At 49.5% G+C, this 17,189-nt stretch overlaps 1 protein-coding gene and 1 pseudogene across 4 annotated transcripts in view; both read left to right on the top strand.

Annotated features, from left to right (window-relative positions):
• The window catches only part of BEND3 (BEN domain containing 3), a 35,875-nt gene extending 27,999 nt beyond the window's left edge, over positions 1–7,876 (top strand). For all 3 annotated transcript variants that reach the window (XM_022553589.3, XM_089921612.1, XM_089921613.1), the window contains one exon: positions 1,645–7,876. In XM_022553589.3, coding sequence (XP_022409297.1) covers positions 1,645–3,891 — 2,247 coding nt within the window. In that variant the 3' untranslated portion in view covers positions 3,892–7,876. The remainder of the gene's footprint in view (positions 1–1,644) is intronic.
• Positions 4,432–17,189, top strand: part of LOC111168132 (uncharacterized) — a 25,819-nt pseudogene continuing 13,061 nt past the window's right edge. The window contains exons 1-3 of the transcript XR_016395109.1: positions 4,432–4,541; positions 7,918–8,022; positions 8,140–9,066. The product of XR_016395109.1 is annotated as an uncharacterized LOC111168132 (transcript). The remainder of the gene's footprint in view (positions 4,542–7,917; positions 8,023–8,139; positions 9,067–17,189) is intronic.

Below are 17,189 nucleotides of genomic sequence, written 5' to 3'. Positions count from 1 at the left end.
GCCTGGCAGTAGGGAAAACCAGTAAAGAAAGCTGAGGACTCTGGGATCCCAAATGGTCTGGGCAGTTGCCTTCTGGTATGAAGCTTGGGCTCAAGCTTTGGAGCCTTTAAGGGTATCTTCAGGACTTCCCTCGTGGTACAGTGGTTAAGAATCCATCTGCCAATGCAGGGGACATGGGTTCGATCCCTGGTCTGGGGAGATCCCACATGCCGTGGAGCAACTAAGCCCATGTGCCACAACTACTGAGCCCACGTGCCACAACTACTGAAGCCCACGCACCTAGAGCCTGTGCTCCGCAACAAGAGAAGCCACCGCAATGAGAAGCCCGAGCACTGCAACAAAGAGTAGCCCCCGTTCACCGCAACTAGAGAAAAGCCCGCGCAGAGCAACGAAGACCCAATGCAGCCAAAAATAAATAAATAAACTTATTTATTTATTTAAAAAAAACAAAAGGCTATTTTGAACTTGCCCTGGGAGTCCATCAGGAGTGGACCTGCAGAGTGTGCCAACCTTGGGAGAGTTGAGGAGATAATCCCTGAAATCATTTTTGGTAGGGCTTAATTCTCTCACTGTCCTCTATTGAGCAAGGCTGGAGAGTACATAGAAAGTACTTTTCTAGATGCATAGGAAAGGTGTTAATTCAGTACATGCAGTGGGTGCTTTAGGACATGGGGCTTAATACTCTTCTGCAATTCTGGTTGAGAAGGGCTGCTGGACCAAGAAGGGCTAGGAGGCCGAGACTTAGAAAGCTGGGAGGCCTCATCACTTCACAGCATCCACAGTCGCCCGAGCTTGGGCGAGTTCTGAGCCTTTTCCAGTCTGAGATTAGATGTGACTCCAGGCAGTGGCAGAGTTGACAATAGACTGCCCCTCTCTAGACCAGGGGTCCCCAACCCCTGGGCCGTGGACTGCCTGTTAGTAACCAGGCCGCACAGCAGGAGGTGAGCAGCGGGTAAGCAAGCGGAGCTTCATCTGCCGCTCCCCGTGGCTCCCCATCACTCACATCACCGCCTGAACCATCCCCCAGCCCGCCGCTGTCCGTGGGAAAATTGCCTTCCATGAAACCGGTCCCTGGTGCCAAAAAGGTTGGGGACCGCTGGACCCCAGTTCTCCCGTGCTCAACACCATGCATCTTGGGAGCTCTCCAGAGTGGAGACACCTGCTCTCCTAGAGGCTGCAGACTGGACAACACACTGCTGCCTTCCGGAGCTGCCGTTGGCAGGAATCCTCCCTGTCTGAGAGCAGTCAGGGCAATGAGGTGGCCTGCCCAAGGCTGAACTGCCACAGGAGCGCTTCCCGTGCCCGGGGTCTCTCTCTCATCCCTCGAGGACTCTTGCCCGGCCTTGCCAGGATATGTGTTTGCTCTCCTGCCAGGCCTTGTAGACAGGAAGTTCAGGGCTTGTGTCCTACAGGAATTAGAAGCTTTTGAGGTCCAGCCTGTGCCTCTCAGGAAGTAGGGAGAGCGAGCAAGTTTGGCGCTGGGATGCAGGTTTGTGTTAGCGGTGTGTTGTGTACCGTACCGGTAGAGCGATTCCCGGGCAAGGGAAACACTTTCTCACAGGCTCCTGCGATCGACCTCGGCCCCTCTTTTGTGTCTAGGATAGTAAACCAGAACCCTCAGCTAACGCACTTCTTGTCTTCCAGGCGCTCCTAGCAGGCATGCGGAACCGGGAGAACGGCTCGCCCTGCCAGGGCAACGGGGAGCAGGCAGGCAGGGGCAAGAGCTCGGGCTCCGCGTGGCCGGGCGAGGAGGAGCCCAGCAACGACGTGACCACGCCCTCCTACAAGAAGCCTCTGTACGGCATCTCGCACAAGATCATGGAGAAGAAGAACCCTCCCCCCGGAGACGCGCTTAACATGTTCGAGCTCTTCGAGAAGGCGAACCCCAGGAACAGCCCCTCACCACTGCGGCTCCTGAACGAGCCGCAGAAGCGGGACGGCGGCGGCGCCGCAGCAGCCACCGACAGTGACCCCAACATCTACTTTCTCATCCAGAAGATGTTCTACATGCTCAACACGCTCTCCTCCAACATGTCGCAGCTGCACAGCAAGGTGGACCTGCTCTCCCTGGAGGTGAGCCGCATCAAGAAGCAGGTGAGCCCCACCGAGATGGTAGCCAAGTTCCAGCCGCCCCCCGAGTACCAGCTCACGGCAGCCGAGCTCAAGCAGATCGTGGACCAGAGCCTGTCGGGTGGCGACCTGGCCTGCCGCCTGCTGGTGCAGCTCTTCCCTGAACTCTTCAGCGACGTGGACTTCTCCCGGGGCTGCAGCGCCTGCGGCTTTGCGGCCAAGCGGAAGCTGGAATCGCTGCACCTGCAGCTCATCCGCAACTACGTGGAGGTCTACTACCCATCAGTGAAGGACACGGCCGTGTGGCAGGCTGAGTGCCTGCCCCAGCTGAACGACTTCTTCAGCCGCTTCTGGGCCCAACGGGAAATGGAGGACAGCCAGCCCGGCGGCCAGGTCGCTGGCTTCTTCGAGGCTGAGCAAGTGGACACCAGCCACTTCCTGGACAACAAAGACCAGGAGGAGGCCCTGTCCCTGGACCGGAGCAGTACCATCGCCTCGGATCACGTGGTGGACACGCAGGACCTAACTGAGTTCCTGGACGAAGCCTCGTCGCCAGGGGAGTTCGCGGTCTTCCTTCTGCACCGGCTCTTCCCCGAGCTCTTCGACCACCGAAAGCTGGGCGAGCAGTACAGCTGCTACGGGGACGGAGGCAAGCAGGAGCTGGACGCACAGAGGCTGCAGATCATCCGCAACTACACGGAGATCTACTTCCCCGACATGCAGGAGGAGGAGGCCTGGCTGCAGCAGTGCGCCCAGCGCATCAACGACGAGCTGGAGGGCCTGGGGCTGGACGCGGGCAGCGAGGGCGAGCCCCCGCGGGACGACTGCTACGACTCTTCCAGCCTTCCCGATGACATCTCCGTGGTCAAGGTGGAAGACAGCTTCGAGGGCGAGCGGCCCGGCCGGCGGTCCAAGAAGATCTGGCTGGTGCCCATCGACTTCGACAAGCTGGAGATCCCACAGCCCGACTTCGAGGTGCCTGGCGCCGACTGCCTGCTCAGCAAGGAGCAGCTGCGCAGCATCTACGAAAGCAGCCTGTCGATTGGCAACTTTGCCTCACGCCTGCTCGTGCACCTGTTCCCCGAGCTCTTCACCCACGAGAACCTGCGCAAGCAGTACAACTGCAGCGGCTCGCTGGGCAAGAAGCAGCTGGACCCGTCCCGCATCAAGCTCATCCGCCACTACGTGCAGCTGCTCTACCCGCGGGCCAAGAATGACCGCGTCTGGACACTGGAGTTCGTGGGCAAACTGGACGAGCGCTGCCGGCGCCGGGACACGGAGCAGAGGCGCTCCTACCAGCAGCAGCGCAAGGTCCATGTGCCGGGCCCGGAGTGCAGGGACCTGGCCAGCTATGCAATCAACCCCGAGCGGTTCCGGGAGGAATTTGAGGGGCCCCCACTGCCCCCCGAAAGGAGCAGCAAGGACTTCTGCAAGATCCCCCTGGACGAGCTGGTGGTGCCCTCGCCCGACTTCCCGGTGCCTTCGCCATACCTGCTGTCAGACAAGGAGGTTCGCGAGATCGTGCAGCAGAGCCTCTCTGTGGGCAACTTCGCCGCCCGCCTGCTCGTCAGGCTCTTCCCCGAACTCTTCACCGCCGAGAACCTACGGCTGCAGTACAACCACTCCGGGGCGTGCAACAAGAAGCAGCTGGACCCCACGCGGCTGAGGCTCATCCGCCACTACGTGGAGGCCGTGTACCCGGTGGAGAAGATGGAGGAGGTGTGGCACTATGAATGTATCCCCAGCATCGACGAACGGTGCCGCCGCCCCAACAGGAAGAAATGCGACATCCTGAAGAAAGCCAAGAAGGTGGAGAAGTGATGGGCACCGCGGGCACTGAGCGTTCTGCCGGAGCCCGCGACGTGTCCACAGCCGCGCACCTTATGTCGGCGGGGAGTGGCCTGCTGCATTTGCACACGTGACCGCCCCGCCGGCCACGGCCGCGAGAAAGAAGCCTCGCATTTGGCCTCTTGTACTTACGACTTTTGTCCTGTGTTCCTGGTGGTACAGCCAGAGTCTGGGGAGGGCCAAGCTGTGATAGCAGAGAGGCCTCAGGAGTCAGGGTTCCCTCTCCTTGGCAGTGTCCTCCCAGTCCCCTCACAATTTGAAATGCAAATCGAGCAACCCTCTTGGTCCTCTTCCCACGTTTTACATCTTCCAGTTTTATCAGTTTTTTTTAAGTTAAAAAGAAACCCTTTTTTAAGAAAATCATTGGGCTCTGTCGAGGCCATTTTACCTAGAAAAAAATCTTTTAAATATTTGAGATGAAGTACTGTAAGATGACTTCAGTTGCTGGGAATTTTTTTTTTTTAAGACGGTTTCAGATAAATGAAATTTTTAGAAGTGCCATGATCATGCGTGATGGCTAATAGCTTCAGGTGGCATAGAGATGGATTTACTGACCTTGTCTTTTACATTGGATTTTGGAAGAGTCAGGATGCCTCTTGGATGGCGGTGGAGGGGCTGGAATAGTGCGATGTCTTTCTGACCATGGCCAGTCACCTACTCCCTCCCACTGTGGTGCCGAGGAAGGGGCTTAGGGGACGGCCTGGCCCACGTTGCCGTGCCGGCAGAACGTTGTGCTCGCTCTGTAGACGAGAACACTGGATGATGATGATATGAATGTAGAGAGACGTGGAAACACGTTCACGGTGTCTTCATTTGAGCTGCGTCCTCCCACTGCCCCCCCTCCTCTCTAGGCAAGGGTGCTGTTGGAGGGGCAAACACATTACCTTGGAGAAGTGTGTGTGTGGATATCTTGTTTGATTTAAGGATGGGCCCCTTTGGGCTCACCAAGAACTGTTTACTTTCCATGTGTGTATTTGTACAAAACAAAACCTGGGTTCTGGGAGCTGTATGGTGACTTCACCACACCTCAGTGTCAGCTCCTCCAGTCAGTACACATCCTTGTTCCTCAGGGTGGGCCCAAGCCTTGGGCTCTCTTGGGGATACCCGGTATTGGAAGGACACAGACCATCTCAAATGGGGCTCCCATATCCCTTCCTAGGGTCCACTCAGAGCTCTCCCTCTGGGCCCTCAGAAGGTCCTGCTGTCCTACATCTAGCTGGTCCCTTGGCCTCGGGATGAGACACCTCTTTTCTCTCCCCTGGTTGGGAAGGTCACATTGCTCCAGGCCAGCGGCATGCTCTCCAGGATTCCAACCTGGAGGAAACTCCCCAACAGGTAAAGTCCTTAATATAAAAACAATACTTTTACCTACCTGACTGTGGGGGCCAGTGCCTAAGGGGGAAAGGAAACAGTCTAACCCAAACACAGTACATCATACCAGAAAGCTAGAAAATGAATTGAATCACACAGGGTAGTCCTAAAACCCTTGTGGAATGTTACAGATTTAATAATCTAATGGCTTAACATTTTGCTACCTTAAAATGCAGAAATAATAGAAACAGTCTATGACTTTTCTTCATACAGATAAGGACTTCAGTTTCAGTGGCTGTATGACAGAATTTTGCCTGCACCCAGCGGGCAGTTTTCTTTTTTAATATGACAAGATTCTGAGCAGTGTCAAGTTGCTGATCTAATTTTAGTAAATTTGCTTTTAAATGTCATTTACAGATTATTTCTATTGAAACTGCAGACCTGAATTATTGCAATTTAGAAATGCACAGGGACTTAATAAATGACTGTCTCCCCACACACCCACATGTGCACACCCACATTTCTTAGTAGAAAACTGAAGTGAGAGGAAGGGGAGCGACATGAACAACAAGCTCAACCTCTTTGTGCCTGGAAAGGAGGAGGACTGGAGCAGCCAGAGACTCACTTCCCCCTCTCCTGGGCCTTTCTCTATGCCTTAGTCTCTCCAGCACATAAATGCATGCCTGCGCGCGCGCACACACCCAAAGACGGCAGTGGCACTCTCTCACTCACCAGCCCTGTGGGCGGGAGGGTGCCATGGAATTTGTTCTGGTCTCTAGGATGTATCCAAGAGGATTCCAAGCCATGTGAAAATTGCCCTGCTTTCTAGAGGGTGGAATGTGACCCTGCAACTTCAGAAGCACAATCATTTAATAATTAAAAAAAAAAAAATCATCCTATCTACCCACGATAGAGACATCAACAAGGTTCTAGGAACGAACTATGTCTCTTTAGAACCTAACGCATGTTCAATTTTTGGAAACCGTGTTTTGGTGGTTTCCTTAATACCTTTCCTTGTAGGGCTTCTTCCCCCCAAATCTTAGAGTCCCTTCCAGTGAAGAGAGGTGGACACACTCTGTCAGCTGCTTCTTGTCTCTCTGGACTGACTCATCAGGAACCGCCTGTGGGTCCCATGTCTGTCTCTGTGGTGTCCTCAGAGCTCCAGCCACACAGGTGGGCTCCAGGGGCAGTTTTTTTTACACGAAGCAATAGAAGTACAAAATACTAATTTTTTTTCAAAATTTAATGTTTTCCATAAAATCTGTTGGCAAAACCCCTTCTCCCTCCACATCTAAATTCTTTGATTTTTACTTGTTTGCTTTTTTTGGAATTTCTCCCCCCTCGTGTCCAGAGGACTAAAGAAGTAGCACAGATACATTCTGATGTTGAGTGAAATAGCAGGTCACAATAGGTGGTAGTGTCCCTTGTTCTCCTCTGTTAGTAAGTTTTAAAAGAATGTGTGAAGATAGTCATGAATGTACTAAGTGCTCTAATCCTGCTTCAGTTCACTTGGGCTGTGTCTACATGACAACACACGTTTGACAGGGAATAAAGTCGTGTCCAGTGTCATGGGTGTTAGTGTGCCCCTTCCCCCTTCAGTGTTGGCTCCAAACCTTCCTTTCTTTTTAAGTTTGGGGGGAGGGGCTCCACCTCAGCAGCAATCATCAACCAACCAATGGGATCTACTTAGTGGTGAATGGATTAGCTGTTTAAATGCTAAGAGTCACTGGCCTACCCTACCACAGCATGGCCACTCGGGTTCCTGCAGAGATGGCCTCAGTTTTCACCTTTGCCCCCAAATGTTTACTTCTTGCCTGACTGAGGAGGAGGGTCTCGAGACCCCGGATTGGAGGCCATTGGGCTCTTACCCTGCCTCGCTGTGTAGATGGATGATATGGAGTGGGCAGGGGGTGGGGGCCGAGGGGCTCCAACTGTCACGTGGAGATACTTGCCTCTTGTAGATCCAGCCTTAATGTTCTTCTGACATCCTAGTGACAGCAGACCCTGCACAAAGTGGATATCAGAATTAATACTGTGAGGAGACAAAATAATGAGTATAGTTTTACCAAAGATAATGAAATATCGCATAATGTCTGCATTTTACCATTGATTTGAGTGCATCCTTAGAAAACTGAATGTAACAAAAACCCAGGACATTTTTGGAAATTGTATGCTCTCTAGCAACTTTGTGTGAATTTTTATACAAGCACTGTTTTATGAGTTATATAAAATGTTATAAAAATAGAAAATATATGGTCTCGTAACATCTTATTTTCTTAAGGCAGAGGTCTCTCGGAACGTCTGGGTCTGTCTGTCTTTGCGTGCGACCTCCGCCCTCCCGCCTCGTCCCCGGGGAGGGCGCGGGCACTCGGGGCACCTCGGCCTCTCGGACTTAACGCGCTCTGGCTATCGGGGTGCGGTTTGTCACAGCCGAGTGACTGAGACGTCTCCACACAAACCGCTTCCTGGCCATGCAGTAGGGGCGCGGCTGACTGCCCCCCTTTCCTGGTCGGGTGCCAGACCCGCCCTGCTGCTAAACTAGCAGAGCTTCAGTTCACTCTTTTTTTTCCACTTTGGATTAAATGAGATTTCGTTCCTCAAAGCTAACGTATTAACTGGTAACAAAAGGATGCATGTTTTTTTCTCGCCTCTTTGGCGAATTATAAATCATTAAATACTATTTCACAGTGAAAATAAGGACTCAAGCTATCAGAGCAACACTGTTTTGGACCCGGGGTTCGCGCGGCCTAAAGTGAGTCGTGGCCTGCGATTGGAGCCCGCCGCCTCCAGGGCGTGAGCGCTCAGTCCTGAGTCCTGACACCTGTGCTGTAAGCCTCGCGCAGGTCAGGGCTGGTCGGGGCTGGAGCCTCAGACATTTACTCCGTGAGCAGGTTTAAGCAAGACTTGAAGGAAGACTAAATTCTTTAGGTCCGTTCTGGCTGTGGGTATCTTTGTTTTCGACCAAAAGAAAAAAAAAGTGCCTTTCCTCAGCTGCCGAGAGGGTGCTCGGTGCTTCCGAGGAAGCGGAGGCCGCACGGGGGTGAGGCCCGCCCTTCAGCCGCGACTGGCGCCGCGGCCGGCACCCCGCCGCCCAGCGCTCGCCCGCGCCACGGCCTCGGTCTCCGAGCTCGCCTGCATCTACTCGGCCCCCGGTCTGCACGGCGAGTGACGTGACGGCCACGGAGGGTAAGATCAATGCCCTCATTAAAGCAGCCCGCGTAAATGTCGAGCCTTTCTGGCCAGGCTTGTTTGCCGAGGCTCTGGCCAGTGTCAACCTCAGGAGCCTCATCTGCAAGGTGGGGGGCAGGCGGACCGGTCCAGCAGGAGAAGCAGGCGGTCCTGCCCACTCCAGCGCCGCTGCCCCAGCTGAGGAGAAGAAAGCAGAAGCAAAGAATCTGAGGAGTCTGATGGTGACACAGGCTTTTTTTTTTTTACTAAACGTAACACATTTAACAAAAAGCTGAACTGTTAAAAAAAAAAAAGCTGAACTCTTTGCTTCTGTTTTTGCTTTGCTTCTGTTGGTCTTGCAAAAAAAAAAAAAATCAGAGAATTTCAGTATATGTGGTTTCACTTGTAAAAGCAGTTCTCAGAAATAAGAGCGCCACACCAAATTATCCTGAAGTTTGGAACGGTGGGATGCAATGGGCTCTTTAAGAGAGCTTCCAGAGAAATCTAAAATCCTTCGGCCAGTGGTGGGAACGAACATTCATTGTCTGCTTGCTGTGACGGCAGTGTTGGGCATACCTAACATTCATTGAGCATATACAACAGCGCCGAGGCACGCTGCTGAGAGCTGCACCTGGATCACGGCTTGCAATCATCTCGGAACCCTGTGACGTAAGTTCCCTAATTAAGCCGGTTGAGACAAGAAAGCTAAGGCCCTGAAGGGTATGTGTGTTATCTCATTTAATTCTCATAAAAACTCAGTGTCTTGGGCAATGCCATTATCTCCGTTTTGTGGTGAGGTAGCAGAAAGGTTTACCGGCCAAGTTCACACAACTGGCAAACTTCAGTGCCAGGATTTGAACCCAAGTTCGTCTCGTTCCGCCATACCATCTCAGAAACTAAACACCCCCGGGCCACACACAATACACAGAGATTCAGACCCGAAACCAGTTACAAGTCAGTGGTGTCCTGTCACCCACATCCTCTAAGCCCCAGTTTGTCTGATCGTAGATACGGGGGTGCCGGTTCTCAAACTGCCCTGGGTGAAATAATTGTGGCAATTGTGGACAGACGTGTTCTGGTAAGAGTAAATTTTTTGAGATAGTGAAAGTAACTGCCATGGATCAGATTCCTTAGGAGCAGAGCCTGAGACTAGGATTCTTGTGCAATTGATTGAGGACCTGCTCCCAGGAGATGGGAAGCAGGACGGGCCCAGGGAAGGCTGTGAGCGAGAGTGTGGCCTCCTCTGCGGTCCGGCCTCATTGCCAGCCACTGGGAGGCCCTAGAACATGAATTGTTTGGCAAATTAGTACCAGGTGCAGCAAAGGGGCCAGTTGGTCGGTGAGGTCTTCTCCAGGGAAAGGGGTAGCTCGCCTGGCAGGGTGGCTCCCTTTGCCAAGGGCAGTGTTCCAGAAGGGCCATTGTGAGTGGTTAGCTGGCTCTCAGCAGCAAGGGCATGGGTGCGCTGGAAAGGGAATCTGGGTGGGACTCCCATCAGCATCCACTAAGGAGCAGAACAACCAGAGGGCACATTACCCCAGGGGTTCTGATTCTGTCTGACTGGGGTGGTGCCTAAGCATTTGCATTTCTAAAGAGTTCCCAGGTCATACTGGTGCTGTGTCCAGGGGCTGCAGAACCACTGCATGACAGTGACTTCGAAAAATACACTGTGTACATCTCAGAAACTGAAGGCTTAGCACTTTACTGATGAGTAGAAATAGATCTGAGCTGAAATAAGTGGTTTCCTGTTGTGTTCAAATAAAACTGACCTTTTTTAAAATTACAAATTATAAGTTTATTAATGAGGAGTACTTAATACTATGAAACAGGTAGACTGGTCCTTGTTGGAGTTGTCAGGAAAAACTTCCCCGGGCTCCCCTGGTGACGCAGTGGTTGAGAGTCCGCCTGCCGATGCAGGGGACACGGGTTCGTGCCCCGGTCCGGGAAGATCCCACATGCCGCGGAGCGGCTGGGCCCGTGAGCCATGGCCGCTGAGCCTGCGCGTCCGGAGCCTGTGCTCTGCAACGGGAGAGGCCACAACAATGAGAGGCCCGCGTACCGAAAAAAAAAAAAAAACTTCCCCAAGGAAATGGATGACTAGCCTAGATTTGAAAATGAGGAATTAATTAGGTGAAAAGTTCAGCATGCAAACAAGCTTTGGGGTACAAGAAGAACCCCTTAGGAAACAATAAAAGGAAGCCAATGGGGCTGGAACTAGAGGAGGAGGAGGAGTTTCGTGAACCTGCAGAATTAGTCCAGGGCTGGATGACTTTGTTTTCACCAAATTGTCCTTGGATCCCTACGAAAAGAAGAAACTCTTCACCTGTTCTAAGTAGGGAGGGGAATATTCTGTTCTGATACAATCGTGTTGAACTCTGCCTTCTCAGCCCAGTAAGGCTGCCTTCCTCTGCTGGTGTTCTAGCCACCTTGCCATCCTGACTTCTTAACTAGTGATAAATGAAATCTTAGCTTTCAGGTCAGTGGGAAGAGGCAGGTTTACAAATGCTTCAGCATCAGGGCTTAGGGTCACTGGCCCAATGTGGTAGCTTTTGCCAGAACATTTCTGCAGGGGGAGGCCTGTCCATTGCTTTTTTTTTTTTTTTTTTTTTTTTGCGGTATGTGGGCTTCTCATTGTTGTGGCCTCTCCCGTTGTGGAGCACTGGCTCCGGACGCGCAGGCTCAGCGGCCATGGCTCACGGGCCCAGCCGCTCCGCGGCATGTGGGATCTTCCCGGACCGGGGCACAAACCCGTGTCCCCTGCATCGGCAGGTGGACTCTCAACCACTGTGCCACCAGGGAAGCCCCATTGCTTTTATTTTAAAGAGCAGGAATTTGTTTGTTCTTCTAGAGTGTGTAGTCCAGATGGTGAACTGTGTCCTTGATAGAGGTTGAGAACATGGAATGCCACAGCTTTTCCTTTCAGAAGCTTCTGCGGTGTGGCAGCTGTGTATTCAGAAGTGACGGTGGGGCCTTAAATTATAGGGAGTTGTGTTTTTCAGAAGAGCTCCCAGTCTCTAAGCTCCTGCAATGGGTCAGGAATGTGCTAGGGATGTGACATACGTTATTTCATTTATTCCTCACGGAAACCCTGTGGGATAGATATTTGTATTCCCTATCCTACAGATGGGGGTGCTTTCAGAGGTTAAGTAACTTGGTCAAGGTCACAATGCTGGCAGAGCTGGGAGCCTCTAGTGATGGCCAGGCTGACTCCCCAGTTTGTGCTCTTGATTTCCACGCTGCCGCTTATGTAGCTGTGTGGACTAAATCTGTTCGTCTGTCTGCCTGGTGGTTCCCGGCTGTTTAACTTGGGGTTTTGCTGACTGTCCACAGTCGCTGAGCTTCTGGATCCACCCCAGTCAGAGTACCTGACTCAGGAAACCTCTCAATGCCACAGGAAATAGAACAAGGAATGCAGTAAGAATCATCTCTGCCTCTAAAGGAAGTTCATTCGTTTAGCAAAAATATTTGTAACCTCTACTATCTCCTGGGCACCGTTTCATGATTCTAGCAAACCTTGTTCGTTGGTAGGTACGAAGCCTGTTTGAGCTTGGCGAGAAGGTTCTGATGGTAAACAGTACAAAACATGATGCCTCTTGCCTTCGGTTGATTTTCAAGATGCATGTGGGTATAAGCAGGCTGAGGACATCGGCTCTGCCCGGGTGCAGACGGCTGAGGCCGTGGCAGGAGGACAGGGTCAGGCTTTGGTCTGAGGCACACCTGCCGGAGTGCAGGTTCCTGACTCTTCTGTCTCTCACAGGCTGAAACACAGTTGCTAAGTATCCTGCTATTTCTGACGTGAGGTATTAAACCCAAGTCTCCCCATTGTATCTGACCAGCTGATATCGCAGTGCAGGCACAGTGCCAGGCATGACAAGGCATATCCTTCAGAATATGGTGATGGCTGCCTTGTCTTCAGGTAATTAATACTGATTGCTTGAGTCCAAAGAATTGGCTGCTATTATTGTAGCCTCACCATAGATTTATCTGTCTCAGAATCAAGAGTTAAGGGATTTCCCCTACAATCCTAAAGAAAATTCCCTACACATTCTGTGGGGAAGTATCTAATATAAGCAACCCCTCTGAGTGGGACTCCAGAAATGGGCTTTACCAGTCCAGACTTCTAAACAGAAATTGCCCATTTTAGATACTTCCTGTTCTACTCTGACTGCAGTCAGTCTTTGGGCCTTCACTTGTCTGGCCTGGGGAAGGTTCCTCCAACTTTAAGCATAAATTCCCAGGATCGAAGGTCCATTGGATACAGTTGACATCTCCACAAGGGAATCAAGAAGTGCATTGTGAGTGACCCATGTCCTCAGGATCTTGCAAAATTGTTGACTTTCACCATCCATCTTTTGATATACCTGGTCTGTTAACTAATAACGAACAAAAAAATCTTAAAACAAGAAAGGGCCATCAAGCGTGTCTTTGAGAGGACAGGAGAGTGGCCGTCTCAGAAAGCTGTGTCCAATTTCAGAGCCCTCAGAGAAATGCCAAGCACAGACTGGTTGTAGCAGCTACCAAAAGGCAGAAGCACAGGCTGTGGAGAGAACTTACGAAGAGTGTATGTCAAACTAACTGTATCTCTTTATACTCATAATTAGACTGGCAAAAATTAGAAAGCTGGGTCATGCCAGGGGCTGGGTGAGGCTATGAGTCTATAGGTACTTTGCGTATTGCTGGTGGGAGGGCAGCCTGGTGCAGCCATCCTGGAGAGAAAGCAGCACTGTGTTTTTTGTGGTGAGGGGAGTTGGGTGGGAGAATGTCACTGGGAGAGTGGGTGGGCAAACTGTGGTGGATGTACTTCAGTATTTATTATGCAGCAGTGAGAAGCAATGGATTCGATGTGCCTAGAGTGCCGTGGATGGGCTTAGCGAAGAAAGTAAGATACAGAATGAAATATATAGTAATGTCATTTATGAAATTTAAAATATATTTTATTTTATTTATAATATAATTATAATATATAAATATATTTATAATATGTGCACAGAACAACAAGACATCTTATAAGACTGCGTACCCACAAAAAGATACACACTAAGCACATTAGAATGATTAGCTAAAGTAAGGGAGGAGGACATGTGGAACGATGTGAGAACAAGAAAAGAGAAAAGACAACTTGAAAGAAGAACTTGGAGGGTGGGTGCTGGTGCCCCGGCATCTCCCAGTGGAAACTCTTGTGGGTGCACCTCCCCATTCCACCCAGGGGTGTGCTGGTAAATGTGTGACAACTGGCTCTCCAAGGGAAAAATCCATTCTGTTTCACGGAGCTTGCTGATTTCCAAGGTGAAAATCCTGCTACCATGGCTCATCTTAAGCCACCCATATGACTCGGAAGCCATTTGGGAGATGCTCACATTCTGCTCTATGGAGTCTGCTCGATGGAGTTTCTAATTTCTCAAGATGGTCAGTAAGCCGACTGATAACCCTGGCAGTAACTTTTTATTTTTTTAATTTTTATTTTATTGGAGTATAGTTGATTTACAATGTTGTGTTAGTTTCAGGTGTACAGCAAAGTGCTTGTTATACATATACATATATTCACTCCTTTTTAGATTCTTTTCTAAGTTATCCCAGAATATTCAGTAGAGTTCCCTGTGCTATACAGTAGGTCCTTGTTGGTTATCTATCTAATTCTGACAGTAACTTTTTGAAAGCCAAAATACATACGACCAAGATAAGGCAGGACTTCCGTAGAGTGTCTCTTTACTTGCCTCGTATACATTGCACACCCTTTAAGAAAGTTCATAGAACATACACCACCTCTCCAAAGGAAATCTGTTTTGTTTTTAGTTTCTTGAAAAATGGTAGTTTCTATTCCCTCAATCATTATTGACCAAATAAACCATGACCTAAGAATTTTCCCCCAAATGTCTACTTTTCTCCCCAAAATGCTAAAAAAATAATGAAACTATTGCCTAGCCGTCTATATAATTTTCCATGGAACATGGTAAATGCTATTTGGCAGAGAAATGCAATTAGCGTCACACTGCCCAGGGGAGAGCTATTTCTTTGAAGGGATTAACCATTACTGGTAAAAGGGTTGGATAGCCCTCTACGGCAGCAGTCCCCCACTTTTTGGCACCAGGGACTGGTTTCATGGAAGACAAATTTTCCACGGCCAGGGGGGTGGGTGTTGGGTTCATGTGGCAGTGCGAGCTATGGGGAGCAACGGGGAGCGGCAGATGAAGTTTCGCTTGTTCGCCCGCCACTCACCTCCTACTGTGCGGCCCGGTTCCTAACAGGCTGCAGACTGGTACCAGTCTGCGGCCCAGGGGTTGGGGACCCCTGCTTTACAAAAATAGTCATAACTTTAAATTGTTCATCCTTAAAAAACTGCAAACATACACTAGAAGCATTTTCAGACTTTCCTGGGAAAGCCAGACATTTTTTTAGTATTTTTTTAATTGAAGTATAGTTGATTTACAATATTGTGTTAGTTTCAGTTGTACAGCAAAGTGATCCAAATATATATATATATATATTTATATATATTCAAGATATTGAATGTATTTCCCTGTGCTATGCAGTAAATCCTTGTTGTTTATCTATTTTATGTATGGTAAATTGTATCTGTTAATCCCATACTCTGAATTTGCCCCTCCTCTCCTTTGGTAACCATAAATTTGTTTTCTATGTCTGTGAGTCTGTTTCTGTTTTGTAAATAATTTCATTTGTATTATTTTTTAGATTCCACATACAAGTGATATCATATGTCTTCTCTTACTTCACTTAGTATGATGATAATCTCTGTGTCCATCCATGTTGCTGCAAATGGCAATATTTCATTCTTTTTTTATGGCTGAATCTTATTCCATTGTGTGTGTGTATATATATATATATATATATATATACCACTTCTTTATCCATTCATCTGTCGATGGGCACTTGGGTTGTTTCCATGTCTTGGCTATTGTAAATAGTGCTGCAATAAACATTGGGGTGCATGCATCTTTTCAAATAGAGTTTTCTCTGGATATATGCCCAGGAGTGGGATTTCTGGATCATATGGCAATTCTATTATTAGTTTTTTGAGGAAGCTCCATACCGTTTTCCATAGTGGCTGCACCAACTTACATTCCCACACCAACAGTGTAGGTGGGTTCCCTTTTCTCTGCACCCTCTCCAGCATTTATTGTTTATGGACTTTTTTTTAAAAGAATATATTTTATTCTTTATTTATTGGCTGCATTGGGTCTTCGTTGCTGTGTGCAGGCTTCCTCTAGTTGCAGCGAGTGGGGGCTACTCTTCATCGCAGTGCACGGGCTTCTCATTGTGGTGACTTCTGTTGTTGCGGAGCACGGGCTCTAGGCACGCGGGCTTCAGTAGTTGTGGCACACGGGCTTAGTTGCTCTGTGGCATGTGGGATCTTCCCAGACCAGGGCTTGAACCCGTGTGCTCTGCATTGGCAGGAGGATTCTTGACCACTGTACCACCAGGGAAGCCCTGTTTATGGACTTTTTAATGATGGCCATTCTGACCTGTATGAGGTGGTACCTCACTGTAGTTTTGATTCACATTTCTATAATTAGCGATGTTGAGCACCTTTTCATGTGCCTGTTGGCCATCTGTAAGTCTTCTTTGCAAAAATGTCTATTTAGGTCTGCTCATTTTTTGATTGCATTGTTTGGTTTTTGTTATTGAGTTGTATGAGCTGTTTGTATATTTTGGAAATTAAGCCCTTGTTGGTCACATCATTTACAAATATTTTCTCCCAGTCTGTAGGTTGTCTTTTCCTTTTTTGTTTATGGTTTCCTTTGTTGTGCAAAAGCTTGTAAGTTTGGGGACTTCCCGGACTTCCCTGGTGGCGCAGTGGTTAAGAATCTGCCTGCCAATGCAGGGGACACGGGTTTGAACCCTGGTCCGGGAAGATTCCACATGCCGCAGAGCAACTGAGCCCATGCGCCACGACTACTGAGCCTGCGCTCTAGAGCCCGCATGCCACAACTACTGAAACCCACGTGCCTCGAGCCCATGTTCCACAACAAGAGAAGCCACCGCAATAAGAAGCCCACACACCACATCAAAGAGTAGCCCCTACTCGCTGCAACTAGAGAAAGCCTGTGTGCAGCAACAAAGACCCAATGCAGCCAAAAATAAATTAATTAATTTAAAATAAAGTTTGGGGGCTTCCCTGGTGGTCCAGTGGCTAAGACTCCACGCTCCCAATGCAGGGGGCCTGGGATTGATCCCTGGTCAGGGAACTAGATCCCACATGCTGCAACTAAGCGTTCACATGCTGCAACTAAAGATCCTGCACGCCTCAACGAAGATCCCGCATGCAGCAGCAAAGAGCCAGCGCAGCCAAATAAATAAATAAATATATATATATTTAAAAAAACCCTTATAGTTTGATTAGGCCCCATTTATTTATTTTTGCTTTTATTTTTCTTTAAATAGATTTTATTTATTTATTTATTTATTGGCTGCATCAGGTCTTCCGTGGCTGTGCATGGGCTTTCTCTAGTTGCCAAGGGCTTCTCATTGCAGTGGTTTCTCTTGTTGTGGAGCACAGGCTCCAGGCGCACAGGCTTCAGTAGCTGTGGCACACGGGCTTAGTTGCTCCACAGCATGTGGGATCTTCCCGGACCAGGGCTCGAACCCATGTCCCCTGTATTGGCAGGCGGATTCTTAACCACTGTGCCACCAGGGAAGCCCCTGCTTTTATTTCTATAGCCTTGGTAAACTGACCTAAGAAAACGTTGGTATGACTTATGTCAAAGAATGTTTTGCCTATGTTACCTTCTAGGAGTTTTATGGTGTCATGTCTTATATTTTTAAGCCATTCCGAGTTT

Source organism: Delphinapterus leucas, chromosome 12, assembly GCF_059928025.1.
Source record: "Delphinapterus leucas isolate spDelLeu-1000000601 "Yukka" chromosome 12, BTC_Dleu_Yukka2, whole genome shotgun sequence".
Lineage (NCBI taxonomy): Eukaryota > Metazoa > Chordata > Mammalia > Artiodactyla > Monodontidae > Delphinapterus > Delphinapterus leucas.
This window is presented reverse-complemented; position numbering and strand designations above follow the sequence as displayed.